The sequence below is a fragment of the Quercus suber genome, unplaced genomic scaffold, assembly GCF_002906115.3.
Source record: "Quercus suber isolate HL8 unplaced genomic scaffold, Cork oak 2.0 scaffold_402, whole genome shotgun sequence".
NCBI lineage: Eukaryota > Viridiplantae > Streptophyta > Magnoliopsida > Fagales > Fagaceae > Quercus > Quercus suber.
Genome location: NW_027069853.1, coordinates 439,442 through 462,301, shown reverse-complemented (window position 1 = coordinate 462,301; position 22,860 = coordinate 439,442). Strand labels below are relative to the sequence as shown.

Genomic DNA, 22,860 nt, shown 5'->3' with positions numbered 1-22,860 from the left:
TTGACAAATACCATAATCATGAAGGAGTTTTTGCATCCAGAGGAGTTGGGTGCAGCAGTTACTGGCAGCGATGTATTCAACTTCTGCAGTGGATAAAGAGATGGAGTTTTGCTTTTTGCTCATCCAAGAGACAAGATTGTTACCCACATAAAAACAACCCCCAGAAGTACTCTTTCTATCATCAGCATTGCCAGCCCAATCAGTATCAGAGTACCCAGCTAAGACATCATTAGTGTCCTTGCTATACCACACACCGAACTCAGCAGTGGTTTTGACATACTTTATAATTCTTTTTAAAGCAGTCATGTGGGATTCTTTGGGATTAGCCTGATATCTAGCACACACTCCAACACTGTAACTAATGTCAGGTCTACTAGTAGTAAGGTAAAGAAGACTACCTATCATGCTTCTATAAAGAGAGGGGTCAACACTCTTACCTAACACGTCTACAGTGAGTTTAACATTTGGTCTCATAGGGGTTCTAACAGAACTAGTAGATTCCAAACCAAACTTTTTCACAAGGTTCTTAGCATATTTAGATTGAGAAAGAAATATACTTGAATCTTGTTGGCGAATCTGCAATCCTAGGAAGTGAGTCAACTTTCCAATCATACTCATCTCGAACTCGACTTGCATGAGTTTTGAGAAGCCATGAGCAAGTTCATCCTTAGTCGATCCAAAGATGATGTCATCAACGTAGACTTGAGCAACCATCAACTCACCATCTTCCCTTTTGATGAAGAGAGTTTGATTAGCCTTTCCTCTTGTGAACCCATGTGACACCAGATATTGTGTGAGTCTATCATACCAGGCTCTAGGAGCTTGCTTCAACCTATAAAGTGCCTTTTTAAGGTACAACACATGATCCGGAAAGTGTGGATCAATGAATCCTTTTGGTTGAGCCACATAGACATCCTCTTTGAGTAACCCATTTAAGAAGGTAGTCTCTACATCCATCTGATAGAGTTTGAAATTTAGCTAACATGCTAGGGCAAGCAGAATTCTGATTGACTCCATTCGGGCAATTGGGGCAAATGTTTCATCATAGTCTACTACTTCCATTTGCGAGTATCCTTGAGCCACAAGTCGAGCCTTGTTGCGAATCACATTGCCTTCTTCATCAGTCTTGTTGCGAAATATCCACTTTGTACCGATGATGTGCTCACCTTCTGGTCTAGGTACTAGAGTCCACACATCATTCCTCTGAAACTGAAGCAGTTCATCATGCATTGCTTCGACCCAATTTTCATCTTGTAATGCTTCCTCAACTTTCTTGGGTTCAACCTGTGACAAATAGCAAGAAAAAGATACAAAGTTAGTAACACATTTATCAACTGTACGTTTCCTTAATATGAGTTCATTCATGTTTCCCACAATAACTTCAGGAGGATGATTTAATTTGATTCTAGAGGAGGGTCCTTTTTCTTTATGAGACTCAGAATCTGGTGAAGCAGGAGCATCTGCAGAGTCTTCCACAATACTGGAAGTACTTGGGGATATAGGTTCTGGTTCAACAATATCTTGAACTTCTCTAGGCTCAAAGATCTTGAAGAGAGATCGGTCTCCAGTCATGTGTCTTGAGCGACCACTGTCAAGATACCATAAACAAGTATCCATTACTTTGAATGCAGACTTCATCATGAAACACACTTCATGCTTGGATGACAAATCAGAGGGAATGGTTCTTTCATTCAACTGCCTTTGATGAGCTAAGCCTTTGACTTTTACTCTTCTCAGACGAACTCCTTTGCACATTTTCATTTTGAGGCAGTCTAGTTTCTTTTTAGCCAAACTGAGATCCTTTCCAATAGTTATTATAGAAGAATTCAAATAACTTTTAGACTTGTATTTTCTGAGACACTCAAACAAATAGTGATTAGAAAAACAAGATGTATTTGAAAACAAGGATTTCTTCAAGCCGGTTATAGCCATGACGACAGGGGTCAATGGATCAACACAGCAAAGATTAAACCTAATCAGAGTGTGCCCGCTTTGATACCACTTGATAGGCCACAATCTGAATGACCCCTTGTGATTAAACCAATTAATTACTTAGCCAAGTTATTAATTAATCAATTTATCATGCAATTGCGGGGAAGCACAAACAAATCACCAAAAACTAAATATGCTGCGGAAATTAAATAACACGGTGATTTGTTTACGAATGGGGAAAAACCTCGCTATAAAAACCCCACTGGGTGATTTTCAGGTCACCACTCCCGAAACTCCACTATTATCAAATCAAGCGGTTACAAGTAAAGGAATCCCAAGTACCTTACCAACCTACAGTTGAACCCTTACCCCAATACCCAATTGGACTTGATCTGTAATGACAATTTTCACCTTTGATGCACGGCTCCCAAGTACGTGACTAACTAATGCATGGATCCCAGTACGCGACTTCTAAACACCAACTTAGGGAAGAGAGGTTGGCTGCAAAGTTCTTCAGTTCATCCTACACGATGAAGATTAGGAAGATGCTTAGTCACAAAACCCTTTGGTGCAAATACACAGCAACTTTTTCAAAGAAGATGAACTAGGTCAAGAACTTCGTCTTTCATCACAATTTGCTTGAACAGAGGTTGCTCAATGCTTTTGCAACTTGTGTCACACTTGACGACTCTTAAAACAATCATTTTATATGTTTAGGGTTTGGAGAAAAGAAGGCCCAAAAGCATATTCACGGATCCCAAGAAAATCATATCAGAAAATCTGAAATTATAAATCTCGACAGATAGCAGGTGTCGAGGTAGCTATCGAGCAGGTGTCGAGCTTTAATGAAATTGCACTTTAGCTTGCTTTTTCTTGAACAGACTTGATGATTTCAACTCTTGACCTTGAAACCTTGTTTCTTGAAGTATTAAAAACACCTAGAACTACCCAATTACAAGTAGAGTGCGTTTTGTTAAAGGATTTAGCCAATTTACATAAATAAGTGACATATGTTCTTAGCAAGTGAAAACACATGTCCTAATAGAATGATAAAAGACAAAATGTTTGACTTTGTTTCGGTGTCCGAATCAAAGTGTTAACTGGATTTTGTTTTTTCAATAGTGTGTGGGAAACTTGCTATTTATCGTGATCTACGATGTGGATTCATAGTTGTGAAAATTTTGCAGTCATTTTTCTTCATATTATAGTTTTTAAAACTATTGTTTGATTAAAACTGATTTTGATGTTATAATGTTGTTTAATTTTGATTTTAACCATGTAAAATTGAATTTTAACACTTTAACATCAATGAAATTCAATTTTTAATCTTAATCCCATCGTTTTTGATCATTAAGAATGTGTTTTGATCATTAGAAACGTCAAAAACGGTTAAACATAAAAAACGGCTATTTCTGGGTTTTTTTGCGACTGGTGAGTCGCGAGTTAAGTCGCCAGTGAGTCGCCAAAGTTTCTAGATGAATCTCGCGACTGGAATCTCGCGATTGGACAAGTCGCCAAAACGCGCAACTGGGGTAAGTCGCCAAAACCAGTTGCCAAAAATTCTGGCACCTGTTTTTCACATAAATAAAAGTAAGGCTATGTGATTAATTTTATAGTCCTTAAAAATTAAGGACATTTATTAATCATTATCTAACTAAAAGACCTAATGAGATCAAAGATGTTAGTGAAATAGAACTCTTAGTACTAAATCATTTAATGATTAAAAGTCCTTAATTTATTTTAATTAGAGGTTTTTAATGAGATTAAAATTCTAATTAAAGTTATATAGTTTCTAATGAGATTAGAATACTTTATCTAGAATATTAAGGATAGAGTTCTATATAACTAATTTTTGATTCATTAGTGTTTAAGGAATCCTAAATAGTTTAGGACTTCCATTTTAGTTAGTAATTCTAATGAGGTTAGAGTCTTCAATAAGTGCAAGGTTATTAGTTGTGATGGGATCACAATTATTTAAGAAAAACCCAAATAATGAGTGGGAGTGCTGAAATAACCCTTTTTGTTAAGTTTATTGTAATGTGAATAGATACCTTGTCTTGACTTTGAGTTTTGCATTCCATGCAGAGGGTATTTACTTTACGAATTACATGATTAAACTTCTTTGTGATAGCGCGAATGTTCGTTACGCTATTGTGATGTGACTTAGTTACATCACATTGAATTTAAACAATTAAACACATTTGATGTGTAGGGTTCAAATTGTAATAAAATCACAATGATTTCAGGACAATCCACTTGTTTTAAAATTTCTAGTGGGAGAGAGATACAAGGGTTGGATCTCACGGCCTCCATTATCGGTTCATAGTAGTGTGGGTAGGCACCTCGTCTTTGCGTATATGCCTCGTGATCCCAAAGGAGGGTGTTTACTTCATGGTGCTACAAGATTGAACTTACCCGTTTAAAGTAGTGTGTACAAGCACCTCGTCTTGGCGTATATGCCTCGCGATCCCAAAGGAGGGTGTTTTGATTCATGGTACTACAAGTTTAAACACTATAAAGGGAGATGAAATGTGGCTACACATAATTCTAGATAATGGTGTACACTATACTAAGTGTAATGTTAACCTCCCAAAGGAGCTATGTCATTATTACTTAGAGGCTAAAGGTAATATGACATATTATTAGTGTATGATAAGAGTTATCATGATAGCACTAATAATGAGAATAGTTCTTAACCAATTAATGTGTTTATAATAAACTTGCTACCAAGGAATTATAGACATGGATTGGGTTGTCGTTGCACCTAGTATAGTATGTTTTATGGGTTCCATATTATATGGTTATGGATGCAAAATGATAATGTCTTGGTTTTTAAGTTCATGGTCTCAAAATAAAGTTGTCATAAATTTTGTCCTCTAGCTACTATTTTAATTGAATCACATTAACTAAGAAATAATTATGGACATGGTGCTTCAAGGAGCCGAAGTACACAAATATGTTTTGATTCAAAATTATCATAATTTCCTATACATGATGCATTGATGGAAGATAGCTTATGATATGATCATAGTCTCCATTGAAATGCTAACATGTTACATTGGCTTCTATCTCAATTGTACTATAGCATGAGATGCAAGAGTTAGTACTAGACTTGGACTTTATATTAAGTCTAAATGAAATGTTTGTTATAAATCATATTGAGTGCAAAGAAAGGCTTAAGGAGTTCCAATTCTATATCATTTTATGGAATATTTTTTAAAATGAATTGGAATTCTTGGATGTAGAGATTAAATGTTAATCTCATTTGGATATGATCCACAAGTCCTTGTTAGAATCATTTGATCAATTCAGCTTGTTTTGAAAATAAATTCTTTTTATATTATCTGAATTGATGAGTGAGTTCTACGCAACGGAAGACATCCTAAAAGCTCAGGCTAGGATCAATATGATTTAATTCAAATTCTTAACTTAAACCGAAAGGTAAGGGTGGTAAGAAGAAGAATTATAATACCAAACAGTTGGGCAAGCTAATTGCCCTAATAGTTGCCTGAAGGAAATTATACTTAAAAGTATGACCAAAGGAAAGTGTTTCTGGTTTGGTAATGCTAAGCTTTGTCCATGATTGTTTTCTAGATGGAAATTTACATGTTTTACTTTTTAAAGAGAAAGTTTCCATACCTTGTAGTTGTATGTTTTGGCACTTATGTCTAGATCTTATTAATCTAAATGATACTCAAGATTGGTGAAAGATGGGCTTTCAGAACCATTATTTTGTTATATTCTCAATCTATGAAATTTGTTTAGAGGATAATATGATCTAGGGCTCCTTTATTGTAAAGGAATATAGTGTCATTGACTTCTTTAAGTTAGTGCATACATGAAGGAGAAATAAGACTCTTTTAGAAATAGTAAAGTACATGATAAGTGTTAGGACATATGTGATTCACATGTTAGGAACATATGTCACTATTTTATGTAGTTGGCTAATCTTTTGACAAAACGCACCTTACTTGTATTTAGGTAGAACTAGAATGTGTTTAATACTTCAAGAAACCTTGTTTCAAGTTCAAGTGTTAAAGCCATGCAAGTCTGTCCAAGAATCAAGTGAGAAAGTGCTGAATTTTAAAGCTCGATAGCTTCTCGACACCTGGCTATCTGTTGAGCTCTTCAGCTGATTCTTATCGCAATCTCGATAGCTTCTCAATAGTTGGTCGATCGATCGAGAAAGCTTCTGTTCCCTCGACACCTGCTCGACACCTTTTCAATAGCTGTATCTGTTGAGATTCATTAAACCTCGACACCTTCTCGACACCTCCTCGACAGCTGCTATCTGTCGAGGTTACGAAAATTCAGATTTCTATTTTTGGGCCAGGCTTATGTATTTGAGTAGGGTTTATTTTCTCACAACCCTAGACCTATATAAGGCTTATTTAAAAGACCGTCACATGAGAGAATGCAAGGAGAACATATGCAAAAGGTGACCGATACCTTATTCTCTTTGAAAGAAGCTACTGCGTCTTTGCGCCTTAGGGTTTTGTAATCAAGTGCTTCTTGATCTTCATTGTTGATGAAGTGAAGAACTTTGCAGCCAACATTCTTCTTCCTCAAGTTGGTGAGTGAGTCACGTACTAGGATTCGTGCAAAGAAGTTAGTCACGTATTGGGATCCGTACAACAAAAAGGGTGGCGTTCATATATTGAAGAGTTTAGAGGTTCTGAAGCGGTAGAAAGTTTCTGCTATGAGTTCATCTACGAAGATTGTAGAGTCTAGGGACAAAGGTTTTGTACTAGATCTGAAACTTCTCTTTACTATAGTGGATTGCTTTTCGGGAAGGTTTCCCCTCAGGTTTTTTACTGTGAAACTTGTTGGTTTCATTGGTTTTCTTGGGTCATCATATCTTGTCTTATTTATTATTTCTGCTACATGATTTTGACATGATATTGATGTTTATTTATTTTAACAAGTTTTATTAATAATAAATCTAATTAACAACTTGGGTTTAAAACTTGTTAATTCTATCAACCGGGGTCTAAATTTTCCAACAAGTGGTATCAGAGCAGGTTCACTCTGATTGGATTAATTTCTTGAGTGTGATCCATTGACCCCTGTTGTCATGGATAAAGGACAATCTTTATTTATATCTCCTTTATTTGATGGAACTAATTATGCGTATTGGAAAGTTCGTATGAAAGTTTTTTTGCAGGCTCTAGGTGAACAGGTATAGTAAGCTATTGAAGTTGGTTGGATTAAGTCAAAGGAAGCACCTGTGGATTGGGATGATGCAACAATTGTAGCTGCAAATTTCAGTAGTAGGGCCTTGAATGCTTTGTTTTGTGGAGTGACCAATGAAGAATTCAAGAAAATATCATCCACTAAAGTTGCCAAGGAAGCATGGACCATTCTTGAGATTACCTATGAAGGTACCAAGGTAGTAAAGACTGTGAAGGTTCAACAACTCACTAGCAGTTTTGAAGAAATAAGGATGGAAGAGTATGAGACCTTTGATGAGTTCTATGCCAAACTCAAGGATATTGTGAATTCTACTTTCAACCTTGGAGAATGTATTGCAGAATCCAAAATTGTTAAAAAAATCCTTAAGTCCTTACCTGAAAGATTCCATATCAAGATCACTGCCATTGAAGAAGTCAAGGACATTAATCAAATTCCTTTGACTGAGCTTGTAGGGAACCTTCAAACCTATGAGATGGGATTAGGCTCAATGGGAAAAGATGGAAAGAGTAGAAACTTGGCTCTTAAGGGTATAGAGGAAGAGATTGAGGACTCTGAAAGCGAAGATGAAGATCAAAGTGAAGATGAGGATGAGGATCTAACCTTCATAATTGATGAGATTATCAAGCTTCTTCAGTTTAGGAAAAAGGATAAGGGCAAACCTTCTAGGAAACCTAAATCCTCTAGGAAGGGCAAGAATGAGAAACCCCTTATCCAATGCCATGAGTGCAAAGGTTTTGGTCATATGAGGATAGAGTGTCCAAACTACCTCATGAAGGAAAAGGCCAATGAGTCAAAAGATAAAGAGTTGGTTGCTACTTGGAGTGATACTGAGAATGACTTTTCTGATGAGTTTGTGGATGAATGTCGTCACGTTATGGCCTTTGCTGTCTCAACCGATAAGGTGACTGTGGAGAATGCTAGTGACAGTGAGGATTCTTCTGATGATGAAGTACCCAAGAAGATGACCCTTCAAGAAGCCTATGATAAGTTATGCACTGAATTTATAAAATATGAAAAAACTTCTCATCTTTGTAGAAAAGAGCTTAATGAGGTAAAAACTGAAAAAGCTGATCTGTTAGTCAAGCTAGATTAGACTACAAGATTAGTTGAGACTCTTGTTGGGGAGAACACCTCATTAGAAGAGAAGGTCAAGCTAGAACTCAAATAGAGAGGATGTCTAGTGCAAAGCTTGATGAGGTCTTGAGTGCTCAAAAGCCTAGTTTTGATAAAACTGGCTTAGGATATGCTGTTTCCTCCAGCCCCTCCTCTTCCACGACTTCTGATCAAGGACTATCTTTGTGCCCCAATCTAAGAAAGGTAATAAAGATATGAAATCCAAAACTGATTTGGCTAATTCTAAATCCTTTGTTAAGCCTCATGTTTGTCATCATTGTGGTGTTGCTGGACACATTCGTCCTAATTGCTTTAAGTTGTATTCTCATAAGCAATTGTCCAAACGATCATATGTTTCCTCTCAAGGACCTACACCTTTGGTTGGAGAGTTATTAAAAGTCTTGAGCTTTTTAACTCAATTTCAAGAGAATTCCAATTCTTCTATGTCCTTTAGTAGACATACTAGGACACGTGCCTTTTCATCTTCACGGTCAAAGACTCATGCTGTGTGGGTGAGAAAGGAGTCTAAGACTTAATTGTCTTTTCTGTTTGTCCTCTGCTTTGATTCTTTCTATCTAAAGTAGGACTCTTTTTGCTTGATTTCTTATCTGTTTTTGGAATCATGCTTTCATGCATCTGTACCCTTCTATCATGCCTTCATGTATATGCATTTTTCTTTCAAGCATTCATGTTGTTTATCTGTTTTTGTTTGGTTGTTTAATTTTTTTTTTTTTGTTTTCAAAATAAAAATAAAATTGAAAAATCAGAAAAATACAAAAAACAGTGTGTGTTTTGTGTACTTTGGTACTTGTGTACCTTGGATGGCCATTGAAACAAAGTTTCTAAACTTTGTATCTCTTGTAACTTAGATGAGCATCTTTATGCACAACTAAGCAAATGAGCTTTGTGGCTCTTGTTTGTGATGAGTAAGATTAAGTTATCTCTTAAAACTTAACACTCATATCACTCTTTTTGACGGGTAGGACTAGAAAATCCTAAGAGAAAGGCATAAATAACCATCTTATCACTGTTGCCTGCCAATCATAATATGACACCTGTATGCTTCGGCATAGCAAAAGTGCGATGTCAAATGCTTAACATCTTGGGTATTTCTTTTCTCTCTTTTTATGCTCATGTATGATATGCTAAAAATGAAAGAAAATATGCAAAGAAAATAAAAAGCAAAAAGATTAAAAAAGCTTTAAATATGGTCGCAAGCGTGTATTCTAGGAGATGTGGGAGTTATAGGATGTACCTCGAAGGTGATAGTCCCCATCAAACAGTTATGATTGTGTGTGAGTTAAAGTTATTATCTCATATCTCAAATCGTCATAACATGTATACACATATGCAATCTTGCAATGTTTTTCACACACAACACGCAATATTCTTTGTTACTTTTGATACATGTGCAGGTATAATGTGATTTGGCCATCACAAGGTTTTACATTTGCTATTGTATACTCACTAAACTGTCTTGACTTGTTTTTGAAATATAAAATTGGTTAGACTTGTTTAGTGTGTGTGTGTGTGTTTTTGAATCTATGTGCTTAACATTTTTGTTGAGAGATTTATTTTTCACATGGTTTGCATTTTTTTTTATTATCCATAGCATCTTGTTTCATGACATTCATGCATTTATATGGATTTCTTTATACCCCCTTGATCATCTTTATATTTCTCGGGTGAAGCTTTCTAGTTTCTCGTACCCTTTGTCAATCATGACAAAAAGGGGGAGAATTTGTGGAGATATGTGGTTTCTTTTTAAAGATTCTACATGTTAGGGGGAGAAATACATTCCTTTGTAAGGGGGAGATGTGTTTCATCTTGTTAGGGGGAGTGCTTACTTCCTTCTTCTTGTACCTTGGGTCTTGTGACCATGTTTGCATACATTGAACTTATCTTCTTTATATGTTGATGTGTATTTTCTTTTACCTCTCTTTTCATGTGTTGTTTCTTCTCTATCTTTATACACATGTTCATTATACTTGTATGCAATCTATTATTTCTATTTCACACAAAATGCCTTGATGAGTTTTGTTTAAAGTGTTTCATAAATACAGGTTGTCAAAGTCTATTTGACATAAACTCTCTTCTAGCAAAAATTTTCAAGAGTTTGTGTTAGGATAGATTTTATTGTGTTCAACAAGTGAATATAAGTTTAGTGATTTATGACTTCTCTCATATGTTCATTTGTTTGTTATGGTTTTGTCACGGATTGCCAAAGGGGGAGATTGTTAGGACATATGTGATTCACATGTTAGGAACATATGTCACTATTTTATGTAATTGGCTAATCCTTTGACAAAACGCACCTTACTTGTATTTGGGTAGAGCTAGGATGTGTTTAATACTTCAAGAAACCTTGTTTCAAGTTCAAGTGTTAAAGTCATGCAAGTCTGTCCAAGAATCAAGTGAGAAAGTGTTGAATTTTAAAGCTCGATAGCTTCTCGACACCTGGCTATCTGTCGAGCTCTTCTGCTTATTCTTATCGCAATCTCGATAGCTTCTCGATAGCTAGTCGATCGATCGAGAAAGCCTCTGTCCCCTCGACACCTGCTCGACACCTTCTCGATAGCTACATTTGTTGAGATTCATTAAACCTCGACACCTTCTCGACACCTCCTCGATAGCTGCTATCTGTCGAGGTTACGAAAATTCAGATTTCTATTTTTGGGCCAGGCTTATGTATTTGAGTAGAGTTTCTTTTCTCACAACCCTAAACCTATATAAGGCTTATTTAAGAGGCCGTCACATGAGAGAATACAAGAAGAATATATGCAAAAGGTGACCGATACCTTATTCTCTTTGAAAGAAGCTACTGCGTCTTTGCGCCTTAGGGTTTTGTAATTAAGTGCTTCTTGATCTTCATTGTTGATGAAGTGAAGAACTTTGCAGCCAACATTCTTCTTCCTCAAGTTGGTGAGTGAGTCACGTACTAGGATTCGCGCAAAGGAGTTAGTCACGTATTGGGATTTGTGCAACAAAAAGGGTGGCGTTCATATATTGAAGAGTTCAGAGGTTCTGAAGCGGTAGAAAGTTTCTGCTGTGAGTTCATCTACAGAGATTGTAGAGTCTAGGGACAAAAGTTTTGTACTAGATCTGAAACTTCTCTTTACTATAGTGGATTGCTTTTCGGGAAGGTTTCCCCCCAGGTTTTTTACTGTGAAACTTGTTGGTTTCATTGGCTTTCCTGGGTCATCATATCTTGTCTTATTTATTATTTCCGCTGCATGATTTTGACATAATTTTGATGTTTGTTTATTTTAACAAGTTTTATTAATAATAAATCTAATTAATAACTTGGGTTTAAAACTTGTTAATTCTATCAACCGGGGTCTAAATTTTCCAACAATAAGTATTTCCATTTGCTTATTTCTTTTGGAGATATACTTTAATAATTACTATACATTTTCTAAAGTTGATTTCAAAAGTTTGTTCCTAGGACATCTATCAAATCATGGATTGGGTGAAAACCTAGTATGTGATACTTCTATTTTTAGAGATGTCCAGCACTTGTGCTAGAAAAGGAAGTCTAACAAATTGAAATCAAAAGGTAGAAAAATGTGTGTTTTATGATGGATATCCAAAAGGAATTGCAAAAGATTGTTTTGGTAGTCATAAAGAAGACAATATGTTTACAAAGTTCTTGATGATGACTATGTGAATAATCTTAAAGCAAATCATAGACTGTTCTAGAAGAAAAATGTTAGAATTTGTTGTAGGACAACTATAAAATACATTTAGAAAAGAGATGGCTGTATTAGATACACCACAAGACATTATTCTATAGATAACTATTACACTAGTACAACATCGTAGTGGGAGGATTACCAAATAAATTCATACTTTTGGAATAAACTTTTGTAGTTATTCCACAAGGATATGAATTTGATCATCGGTCCTACGTAAAGGTAATAGATGATATGAATATGGATTACTGGATCAAGGTTATGTGAATAGAATTGGATTCTATTTAAAGTCTAGAACTTGTAGAGGCGCTTTATAGCATCAAGGCTATTGTTTTCAAATAGGTTTACAAGTAAATGAGGTTGATAGATTTGAAGGTGCAAACCTTCAAAGTTAAGATTAGTGGCGAAAAGATTTATTCAGAAAGAAATGGTTCGATTATGAAAAGATTTTTTCACCAATAGTCAAGTTTGACTCTATCTAGATTTTCTTATTCATTATATTTAATTTGGATGAAATATGGTAATGAATATCAAGAAAGCTTCTTTTAGTAGCAATCTTGAGGAAGACATCTATTTGATGTAACTAGACTTGTTCATAGCAAAGAACAAGTAGTGTTTAGTATGCAAGTTGCTTAAAGTCCATTTATGGACTAAAGCAAGCATCTAAATCATAAAATATCATATTTGATCAAACAATTAAATTGTAACGCCCCAAAATCATAAGTAATAAATGTCTATTTAATCTGAATAATCCATAAAATATGTTAAATAAAAGAAACTAGCAACCTTGAATCTCATCACAAAATAATTCTCCAATACAATGTTTAATGCCATAAAATAATAATAAAATCCTTAGTTCTACAAAAAAAGTTTTTAATTGCTGTCTCCCAAGAATCTCTACTCCAATAATCCCTCTAATGTATCTGTAATAGGAAATAAAAGGGGGGGGGGTGAGATATCTCAATAAGTGGAATTCACTAACATTGGGGTGTGGGAACAAACCTTGAATAAATAATTCTTACAACAATTTCGTAACTTGTAACTCAACAATATTTATCATCAAATATTTCATGTAAAAGAAAAATATCTTTATATCGTGAGCCATCATAATATATATATATATACCATTACATAAACAATTTCCTAGACTTTTCTCGTGGTCAACGTTTACGCCCCGTTGACAGGGTTTTGTTGTCCCTTTTTTGGGACTGGAACCTCCTTTTCATCCCATTTCTTAAGGATGGCTCCTTTGGAACCTAAAGGTGCACTCCCTTGCTAAGGAGCTTCCTTTNGAATATTTAATTCTTACAACAATTTCGTAACTTGTAACTCAACAATATTTATCATCAAATATTTCATGTAAAAGAAAAATATCTTTATATCGTGAGCCATCATAATATATATATTATATATATATATATATATATATATTAATACCATTACATAAACAATTCCTAGACTTTTCTCGTGGTCAACGTTTACGCCCCGTTGACAGGGTTGTGTTGTCCCTTTTTGGGACTGGAACCTCCTTTTCATCCCATTTCTTAAGGATGGCTCCTTTGGAACCTAAAGTGCACTCCTTGCTAAGGAGCTTCCTTTTTGGATCCTCAATAATTTACTCCCTTGCTAAGGAGCTATCAAATGTGCACTGTCCCCTTTTGGGACGTCCCTTGCTAAGGACTAGCTGCAGTATGATTGTCCCTTGCTAAGGACTAAATACACTGAGCTTCTAATCATGACTTGCCATAGGTTTTCAAATCATATACAAGATGCTCACATAAATAATCCATTCAAGATGCTTACAAAAATAATCCAATCATAATTCTCGAAAATATAAGGATATATCGCACATACAATTTAAATAAATTTAGGTTGTCCACAAGTTAGAGCCAATAGAGGTCCATATGAATATACATACTATTCATACATAATCAATTTTCAAAGTCTGGACCATACGGCTATATAACAATTCCTATTATAATATTGTAATTATCAACCCAAAGACCCAAAATTTAGTACACGGCTGAACTAGTGTGAATGCATATTAATTGGTCAACAATTGAGGCTTGGTGTGAATGCATTTTAACCGGTCAACAATTGAGGCTTGGTGTGAAAGCAAATTAATCCACAAGCACCCTTTGCCCATTAAAATAGTCATAGTTTTTTGATCCAAGATGGCCATATACGGATATATATATATATATAAACCCACAAAGCAATATTTTCCCTTTCACATGATGACAAAGCAATTGATAAAGTCCAAGCCTATTATATACAATATCAAAGCTCTTGACATGCAGCCATATTTGACCATCCCTTATCTAAAATAATAACAATTCTAGGAGCCCTTTTTTTTTTTTTTTTTTAGTATAATCATAGAAACCGTACCTGTAATCTCTACTCACAGCTACAGTGAAGAGAAGTGAAGTTCAGTAGTCTGATGCGGCTGAAGCAAAAAGAAAGTCTCATAAGTATATGTGAGGTAAAAGACTAGGGTTTTCAAGGCTCATATATTTACTTATGCCACCTCACTTGGGCTTCATATTCCAATTGTATTTATCTTATTTTTTAATATCTTAGGCCCAAACCAATTTAATCCATTTAATTGCAGGCCTCTTTTATAGTTTATATATAATAATTAAATAGGTGTTAAAATTTTAGGGTGTTGATTTTGATCAAGTATTAAAAGCCTTATGTGTGTAAAATTTATATAGAATAATAAATCTCTTAATGTATGTTGATGACATTCTAATCATTTAGAACGATGTAGAGTTATTGGCATCAATGGAATTTTTGGTTGTCTAGTTCAGTTTGATATAAAGTACTTGGGAAAGACTAGTCACATCCTAAGAATTAAACTTTGTTATAATTTAGAAATTAGGATGTTGAATCTATCTCAAACTGCTTGAATAGATTAGATTCTAGCCAAGTATAGCATGAAATACTTTAAGAAATGATTCTTTCCTTTTAAGTTTAAAGTTCCTTTATATAGGACTATAGTCCTAAGACATATAAAAGGAAGAGTATATTAAGACGGTTCCTTATACCTTATCAAAAGGAAGTCTTTATGCTATGTTATATACTAAGCTAAATATCTATTTTGCGGTGGGCATGGTAAGCAAATATCAAGTGAATAAAAAATCACTTAGTTAAGTGGGAGTAAAGCATGTACTCAATTATCTTAGGAGAATGAGGGATTATATGCTTGTCCACCAAAGTGAGGTCTTGATAGTTTCTAGATGTACAAATACTGACTTGTAGTTTGATTGTGATTCATGAAGTTGGACTTCAAGATATGTGTTCATCCTAGTTGATGAAAATACACATTAAGCGTAAGTATCATCTCATTAGAGAGATATGAGTACGTGAGAAGTAGTAGTAGTAGAAAAGATAATTTATACAGTAAATCTGACTGAAACTTGTTTCCAAACCTTGCCTTAGAGTGACTATGAATTACTCCAAAGGGAAATAAGTGTCGGATATATTGTAAATTGTCTTTAAAGGCAAGTGGGAGATTGTTGAGGTTTATGCCCTGAAATCCAATTTATTGGCATGACATAAATAATTAAATTGTTTAATTATATGAGACTATCTATAAATGAACTAATAGGACACTATTTTAGTCCTTGAGATGCATAGTATGTGATTTAGTTACAGAAGATATAAATCACAAGTTCTTTGTAAACTCAGAATTTTAGTTCGTAGTCGATGATGAAATTGGGTATTTCATCTGTGAAGACTATAATATAACAACTAAGATGATTTGTCTTGATCATGAAAGTGGAGACTTGTAGTTGATATGCTAATATATTTTAAGAGTTAAGACATATTGAACTGGACCGCTGTGAAATTTATTATTCTCCTAACTACTGTCAATTGAATAATAAATCTCACGACTTCTATTTACATTAACTCTAAATCCTGAGAGAATAATGGACCTGATCATGAGATGTAGGTTGCTTTGATATATTAGGAATGAGATCTATAAGTTAAGGTCAAAACCTCAGTATGTTGGGTAGTCGCATTTAGTGTTGATGGAATATATATTCTCAAGATGGAATTCATAATCTCTTAATGGAGATATAAAATATTCCCTTGAGATAAGTTTAATGGGTTTGGTTATTCAGAGTGTTGGGCCCAACCACTTTAGTAAGTAGTTACTAAAGTATATATTTATGAAATTGGATTTCATAAATATATGATGAATAACATAAAAGATTAAACCGGGTATTCAAGGATTAAAATGTAGTAATCTTCAAAGTGGTAGTCTACATTCATGACTTTGTATTACAACGAATATTTTAATGAAGGGGTTGTATGTATAATAAAGTCTTAGGATATAATTTATAGATAAGGCCTAGAGTGCAACTATATTTATATAGTGGTATTAAATATAGTTAATGGTAACTTTGGACTTGTCAAGAGTTGACAGAAAAGCCTAAAGCCCATTGGAGCTAGTGTCTTATTGGTCCATTTTGGTCCCACTCCAAGCCACACATTATAGCCCAATTGAAATGGCCCAAAAGGCTAGCCCAATTAGATAATCAATTATATATAAGGAGAGAAACATACAGAATTATGTGTGTGTGGTTTTCATTTAGATCATATAAGCAATGAAATGATGTATGTGAGTGTTAGACACTCTTTTATTCTCTCCTTGGAAACTGATTGAGAGACCACACTTCTTGGGCATCAAGTGGAATTGGAGTGAAGATTGAAATTGTTCCCAAGTAATTCTCAAGTTTTGGTTTTGAAATTCACTACATCAAGGTATGCTTTCTATTCTTTATTCTAAAATTCATGATTACATGTTATCTTGTATAATTGAAGTAGATCCGTGTTTGTTGCTTCCGCTGTGTGTTTTGTATGAGATACAAAACTAGATTTTCCATCAGTATCTTGGGTGATGAATCTTTATCACTTAAGACGAAGAAGCAAGGGGAATTTTTTTTTTTTTAGCTGTAGATTTACTTGAAAACTTTCAAATACAAAAATTGGAGGTGTTTAGGTGCTAGATTAGTATGGGAAAAATAAAATTGGGTGTTTCTGTTTTTCGTCAGTGTTGTGTTTGCTGAATTACTCTTTTTTTTTTTTTTTTTTTGGGGTTGGGCCACGAATTGGGCCCAATCCCTTAACGGGGCCCGTGGGGCCTGGTTGGGGCGGGTTCGGACCCCGAGAAAAAAACCCGCTTAGTAAACGGCCCGAGTCCAGGCCACGGGTCTTGGCTCGCGGGTCGGGTCTGGGTATGAAAAAACCCGGCCCGAACCCGACCCGTTGCCATTCCTGCAGTGGCGTACTTCTCAAGTGTACCAGAAAGTATAAGCTAGGAGATGAGTAGGGAAAAGCTATTGCCACCACGTTGAATGTCCTGCAGCTAACTTTCAGGCTATATTTATGTGGAGAAGACCCCTGAACAATGTTGTCTTAGCTACCACAACTTATAGAAAGCTAAAGATGGTGTCTGATGGGACAAGCACTCAAGTAGTGGCTTGGATGATCAACAAGTGGAAGGCCAGGATCACTAAGAGGGAGATATATAATGTAAGAAACCCCTGAAGGAAGGGGGATCAGAAAATCAAGAGAGAAACATTGTAGCAATCTAGAACCAGACTTGTAATCAAGCTTCAAAAGCAAATACATAAGAATCAGTCTTCTCAGACTCTACCGAGGATGTTTTTTCTTGTTGAAAGCTTGTTACCTCCCTTTCTTTGTCACTAAGATCTGTTTACTTGTTGTTTAACTCATTAAAGCTCAGTTTTCCAACCTATTCTCTACAAATTTATTGCTTTGGGCTTTTTGGGCTTACGTCCATGTACCTTTTGGGCTAAGAGTTTAAAATGGGTCCTTACAATTGACACTGTCTGTAGGAAGAATACTTGGGTGATAGTGAGTGCAACATTCAACTATAGTAGGTTCAGGTCCACACCAAAAAGACTCCATAGGATCCCAACGTGAAAATCCTTTTATCAACCTCGAATGTAGAAGGGATCGAGAGGGGAGTGTGTATACTGTCAAGTTCGGTAAAAGTCAGCCTCGGGGTAAGAGCCATCTCTCTCGTAAGGAAGATACCAGAGCCCTGCAATTGGAGGTTGACTAGCTGAAGAAAAAGCTGCGCCGTGCACAACAAAACCAAACCCCCTCTAGCTCTGACGCTTCCTCTGATGATAGAGAGGATACTAGTTATAGAGGAAGGTTAAGGACCCCACACAGCGAGTATTTCTCCTATGAGGAGGAGCACCATCACAAACAGAGGTATAAGAGCTTGCCTCGCAAAGGCTTGGGAGGTGATTCAATTAGCCAACGTTCACCATCTATAATGGTTGAACAGACCCAGTGGAGCATGTGAGCCATTTCAACCAAAGAATGACTGTCCATTCTAAGGATGATGCCTTGATGTTCAAGGTGTTCCCCTCTAGTCTGGGACTCGTGGCAATGAGATGGTTCGATGGCTTAAGGGCAGGTTCCATAGGTTCCTTCAAGGAGCTCACCCAGGCATTTGGCTCTCGTTTTGTCACTTGCAGCAGAGTTCCTTGGCCTTTAGACTCCCTACTGTCCTTGTCAATGCGAGAAGGGGAGACCTTGAAAATGTACTTAGATAGATACTAGGAGATGTACAACGAGATAGATGGTGACTTTGATGATGTCGCCATCAGTACTTTCAAGGTCAGCCTCCCAATCGAGCAAGGTTAAGGAAATCTTTGACTGGAAAACCTGTCACTAGCGTGTGCCAACTCATGGACCGGATCGACAAGTATAAAAGGGTTGAAGAAGACTAGTAGTAGGGGAAAAGTAAGGCTAAGGTTATACCTTAGGAGAGGAGGGATTGCAGGTCGGATCAACACAACAGCAACCGACCTCTGAGGGACTTTGCTGAGCAATCAGGGTTTGCCAACACTCAGGCAGTTAACGCGGTGTTCCGGGAATCGGTGCATCAAGCTCTAGAGAAGATTAAGAATGAGCCATTCTTCAAATGGCCGAATAAGATGGCAGGAAATCCTATGAGGCACAATCAGAACCTCTATTGCTAATATCATCAGGACTAGGGACATACTATAGAAGACTATAGAAATTTGTAGGACCATTTGGACCAGCTGGTCTAAGAAGGAAAGTTGAAGCAGTTCTTGCATCATTCCAGTGGACAGGGGATCCAGACTGGCCAAGAACACTGGAGAAATGCTCCTTCGAGAACTTATTTAGGCACGATAAATGTCATCTATGTTACTTTAGGGAGGACTGGTTCCTGCCCTTCCAAGGTAATGTTTGTCGCTCAACTGACTGCTGAGGACTTAAATGCTGAGCCGAAGAGGGCTAAAGTGAGTACCCAGCCGGCGTTGAGCTTTTTCAATGAAGATAAGGTTGGAACCATATAGCCCCATAATGATGCTTTGGTGGTCACATTTAGGATTGGAGGGTATGATATGAAAAGGGTAATGGTGGACTAAGGTTGTGATGCCGAGATAATGTACCATGACCTATACAAGGGGTTGAACTTCAGACTCGAGGACCTAATAGCCTACAATTCGCCCTTGCTAAGTTTTGATGGGAAGGTCGTCATTTTGAAGGGCCAAATTAGGCTACCTGTGCAAGTTGATTCAGAAGTAGTGGGGGTGGACTTCATCATGATGGACGCTTATTCCCCCTACACGACTATTGTGGCCAGGCCCTAGATGCATGTGCTGGGAGCCGTCTCTTCTACCCTGCACCAAAAGGTGAAATATTCGTCAGACGGCTTAATTGAAGAGATTGTTGGAAGTCAATTTATAGCTAGGCAGTGCCTGGTAGCCGCTATCTTACATCAGCCTGAGGCTGAGTCCCCGGCCTCTGCTGTAAGGGAGTCATAACAATTAAAAGCTTTGGATTTGCCAGTCAATGACTTAGCCGAGGAGGCGCAATATGAAGACTTAAAAATGGTTGTTGTTGATGATGATCCAGAGAAGTTTTTTCTGGTTGAAGCTTAATTGCCTCTTCTAGAGAAAGAGGAGCTGATAGAGTTTCTTAAGAGAAATGTTGATGTGTTTGCGTGGAGTGCTTACGAAGTCCCAGGGGTGGACTCGAGCTTCATCTGCCATCATTTGAATGTTAATCCATCTATCACTCCCAAGAAGCAACCACCTCAGTGCTCGTCCAAGGATCACTCTGATGCCATCAGAGATGAGGTGAATCAGTTCAAGCAGGCAGGGGCTGTCAAGGAGGTTTTCTACCCTGAGTGGCTGGCCAATATAGTTGTGGTGAAGAAGAAGAGTGGAAATTGGTGAGTGTGTGTGGACTTCACAGATCTTAATAAAGCTTGCCCAAAGGATCCTTTCCTTATGCCTAGGATAGACCAACTAGTGAACGCAACCGTGGGCCACCCTCGGATGAGCTTCTTAAATGCCTTTCAAAGATACCACTAGATACCACTAGCCCTAGATGATCAAGAAAAGACAGCTTTTGTCACCTCCATTGGGAACTACCACTACAAAGTGATGCCATTCGGTTTGAAAAGTGCAGGGTTTACTTATCAAAGGATGATGACTAGAATATTTAAACGACAGTTGGGCAAGAGTATCGAGGTCTATATAGACGACATGGTGGTGAAGAGTAAGGTGGTGTCCGAACATGTGGGAGATCTCGGGAACATTTTTGAAATTTTGAGGAAGTATAAGTTGCACCTTAACGCTTCCAAATACTCTTTTGGTGTGGGGTCAGGAAAATTTCTAGGCTACATGGTTACTCATTGCAGAATTGAAATTAACCACGATCAGATTAAGGCAATCAACAGTTTACAACTGCCTCAGAATCCTAAGGAAGTCCAAAAGCTGACTAGAATGAATGCTGCTTTAAACTGATTTATCTCCTGATCAGCGGATAGATGCAGATCCTTCTTCCTATTGATGAACAAATGGAAGGGGTTTGAGTGGACCGAGGAGTGTGCCTCAGCCTTCCAACAACTTAAGGATTATTTCTTTTGGCCACTTATCATGTCCAGTCCTAAGGTGGATGAGGTTTTGTTTGCTTATATTGTTGTGGCTCTTCATTTCGTAAGCTTGGTCTTGATACGAGTCGATAGCAGCATACAAAGGCCAGTTTATTACGTGAGCAAGTCATTCCATGAGGCCGAGGTCCGTTATCTACCACTAGAAAAAGCCATTTTAGCTGTGGTAAATGCTACACGTAAACTCCCTCATTACTTCCAGGCACATATGGTAGTTGTCTTAACTCAACTCCCACTCAGAGCTTTACTCCGAACACTAATTATATGGGGAGGATTGCTAAATGCAGGGACAATGCTTGGGGCTTTCGACATCAAATACATGCCTCGTACTTCTGTCAAGGGTCAAGTCCTCGCAGATTTGGTAGTTGAGTTTGCTGAATCCCCGTTGGAAGAAGAGGTAGAAATACAACATATGGACAGAAAATCGGTTGGCATGATCTCTCAACAAGGTCCCTTATCCTGGAAAGTATACGTTGATAGTGTAGTAAATTAGAAGGGTTCTAGAGTAGGCCTAGTTCTAGTATCCCTTGAAAAGATCACTATTAAGAAGTCATTAAGGCTGGACTTCTCGACCACAAATAATGAAACTGAATATGAGGCTTTACTGATGGGAATGGCCATGGTTCAAAGAATGGGCAGAAAGACAGTAAAGATGTTCTCGGACTCCAGATTAGTCGTTGGCCAAGTGAAAGAAGAATTTGAAGTGAGAGATGAAAGAATATAAGGGTACTTGAGTCAGGTTAGACATTTGCAATCAGGGTTCGAATCTTTCAACTTGTTGCATATCCCTAAAAGTGGAAACACACATGCTAATTCCCTAGCCACACTTGCTACCTCCTCGGCACAGAGCCTACCCTAGGTCATCATTGTAAAGGATTTGTATAAACCCATAGAGGTGAAGAGAAAGGTGATCTAGGTCCACCAAGTTAGAGTAGGGCCTAGCTGGATGGACCCCGTGGTACTATTCTTGAAAGAGGATATCCTGCCCAAGGGGAAATCAGAAGCAGACAAGTTACGAAGAAAGGCTCCTCAGTTTTGGCTATCCGAGAACCAAAAATTATATAAACACTTCTTTTTTAGACCATACCTTCTCTGCATACACCCTGATGCAACAAAATTAATCCTTGAGGAGTTACATGAGGGGATTTGCGAAAGCCACACTAGAGGTAGATCTTTGGCGCACAGAGCCATCACTCAAGACTACTGGTGGTCGAACATGCAAAAGGAGGCACAAGAATATGTAAGGAAGTGTGACTAGTGTCAAATATTCACACCAAACATACACCAACCAAGAAGAGTCCTTAATCCTCTGTCCAGCCTTTGGCCATTCACTTAATGGGCTTAGACATTGTAGGCCCTTTCCCCAAGGCAGCAGGGAACAAAAGGTATCTACTAGTTGGCATAGACTATTTCACTAAGTGGGTTGAAGCTGAGCCCTTGGCGAACATCAGGGACGTGGATGCCAAGAAATTTGTCTGAAAAATATTATCACACGGTTCGGGGTCCTTAGTACTCTCATCTAGGAAAATGGCCTCCAATTTGATAGCAAGTCTTTCAGGAGATACCGTTGTAACCTGGGAATCACGAATAGATATTCTACCCCAACCTATCCCCAAGGGAATGGACAAGCTAAGGCTATTAACAAGGTCAAAGTAAGCGAGCTCAAGAAGAAGTTGGATGATACGAAGGGAAAGTGGGTGGATGCACTGCCACAAGTTTTGTGGACGTATCGAACCACACCTTGCAGGTCAACAGGGAAGACCCTCTTCTCAATGACTTATAGAGCTGAAGCTATTATCCCTCTAGAGACTAGCTTCCCTACACTGAGGACTAGCTCTTTCAATCCAAGCAATAACAATGAATTGCTAAAAAGGAGTTTAGACTTTATTGAAGAAAGAAGAGAGAATGTGATGGTTCAACTAGCATACTACCAACACAAATTCAAGCAAGGTTATG

General features: G+C 37.2%; 1 protein-coding gene across 1 annotated transcript in view; it reads right to left on the bottom strand.

Moving 5' to 3' along the window:
* LOC136062318 (uncharacterized mitochondrial protein AtMg00810-like) overlaps window positions 1-714 on the bottom strand; it is a 50,805-nt gene extending 50,091 nt beyond the window's left edge. The window contains exon 1 of the mRNA XM_065761225.1: window positions 12-714. Coding sequence (XP_065617297.1) covers window positions 12-714 — 703 coding nt within the window. The remainder of the gene's footprint in view (window positions 1-11) is intronic.
* Window positions 715-22,860: the final 22,146 nt, after the last annotated feature.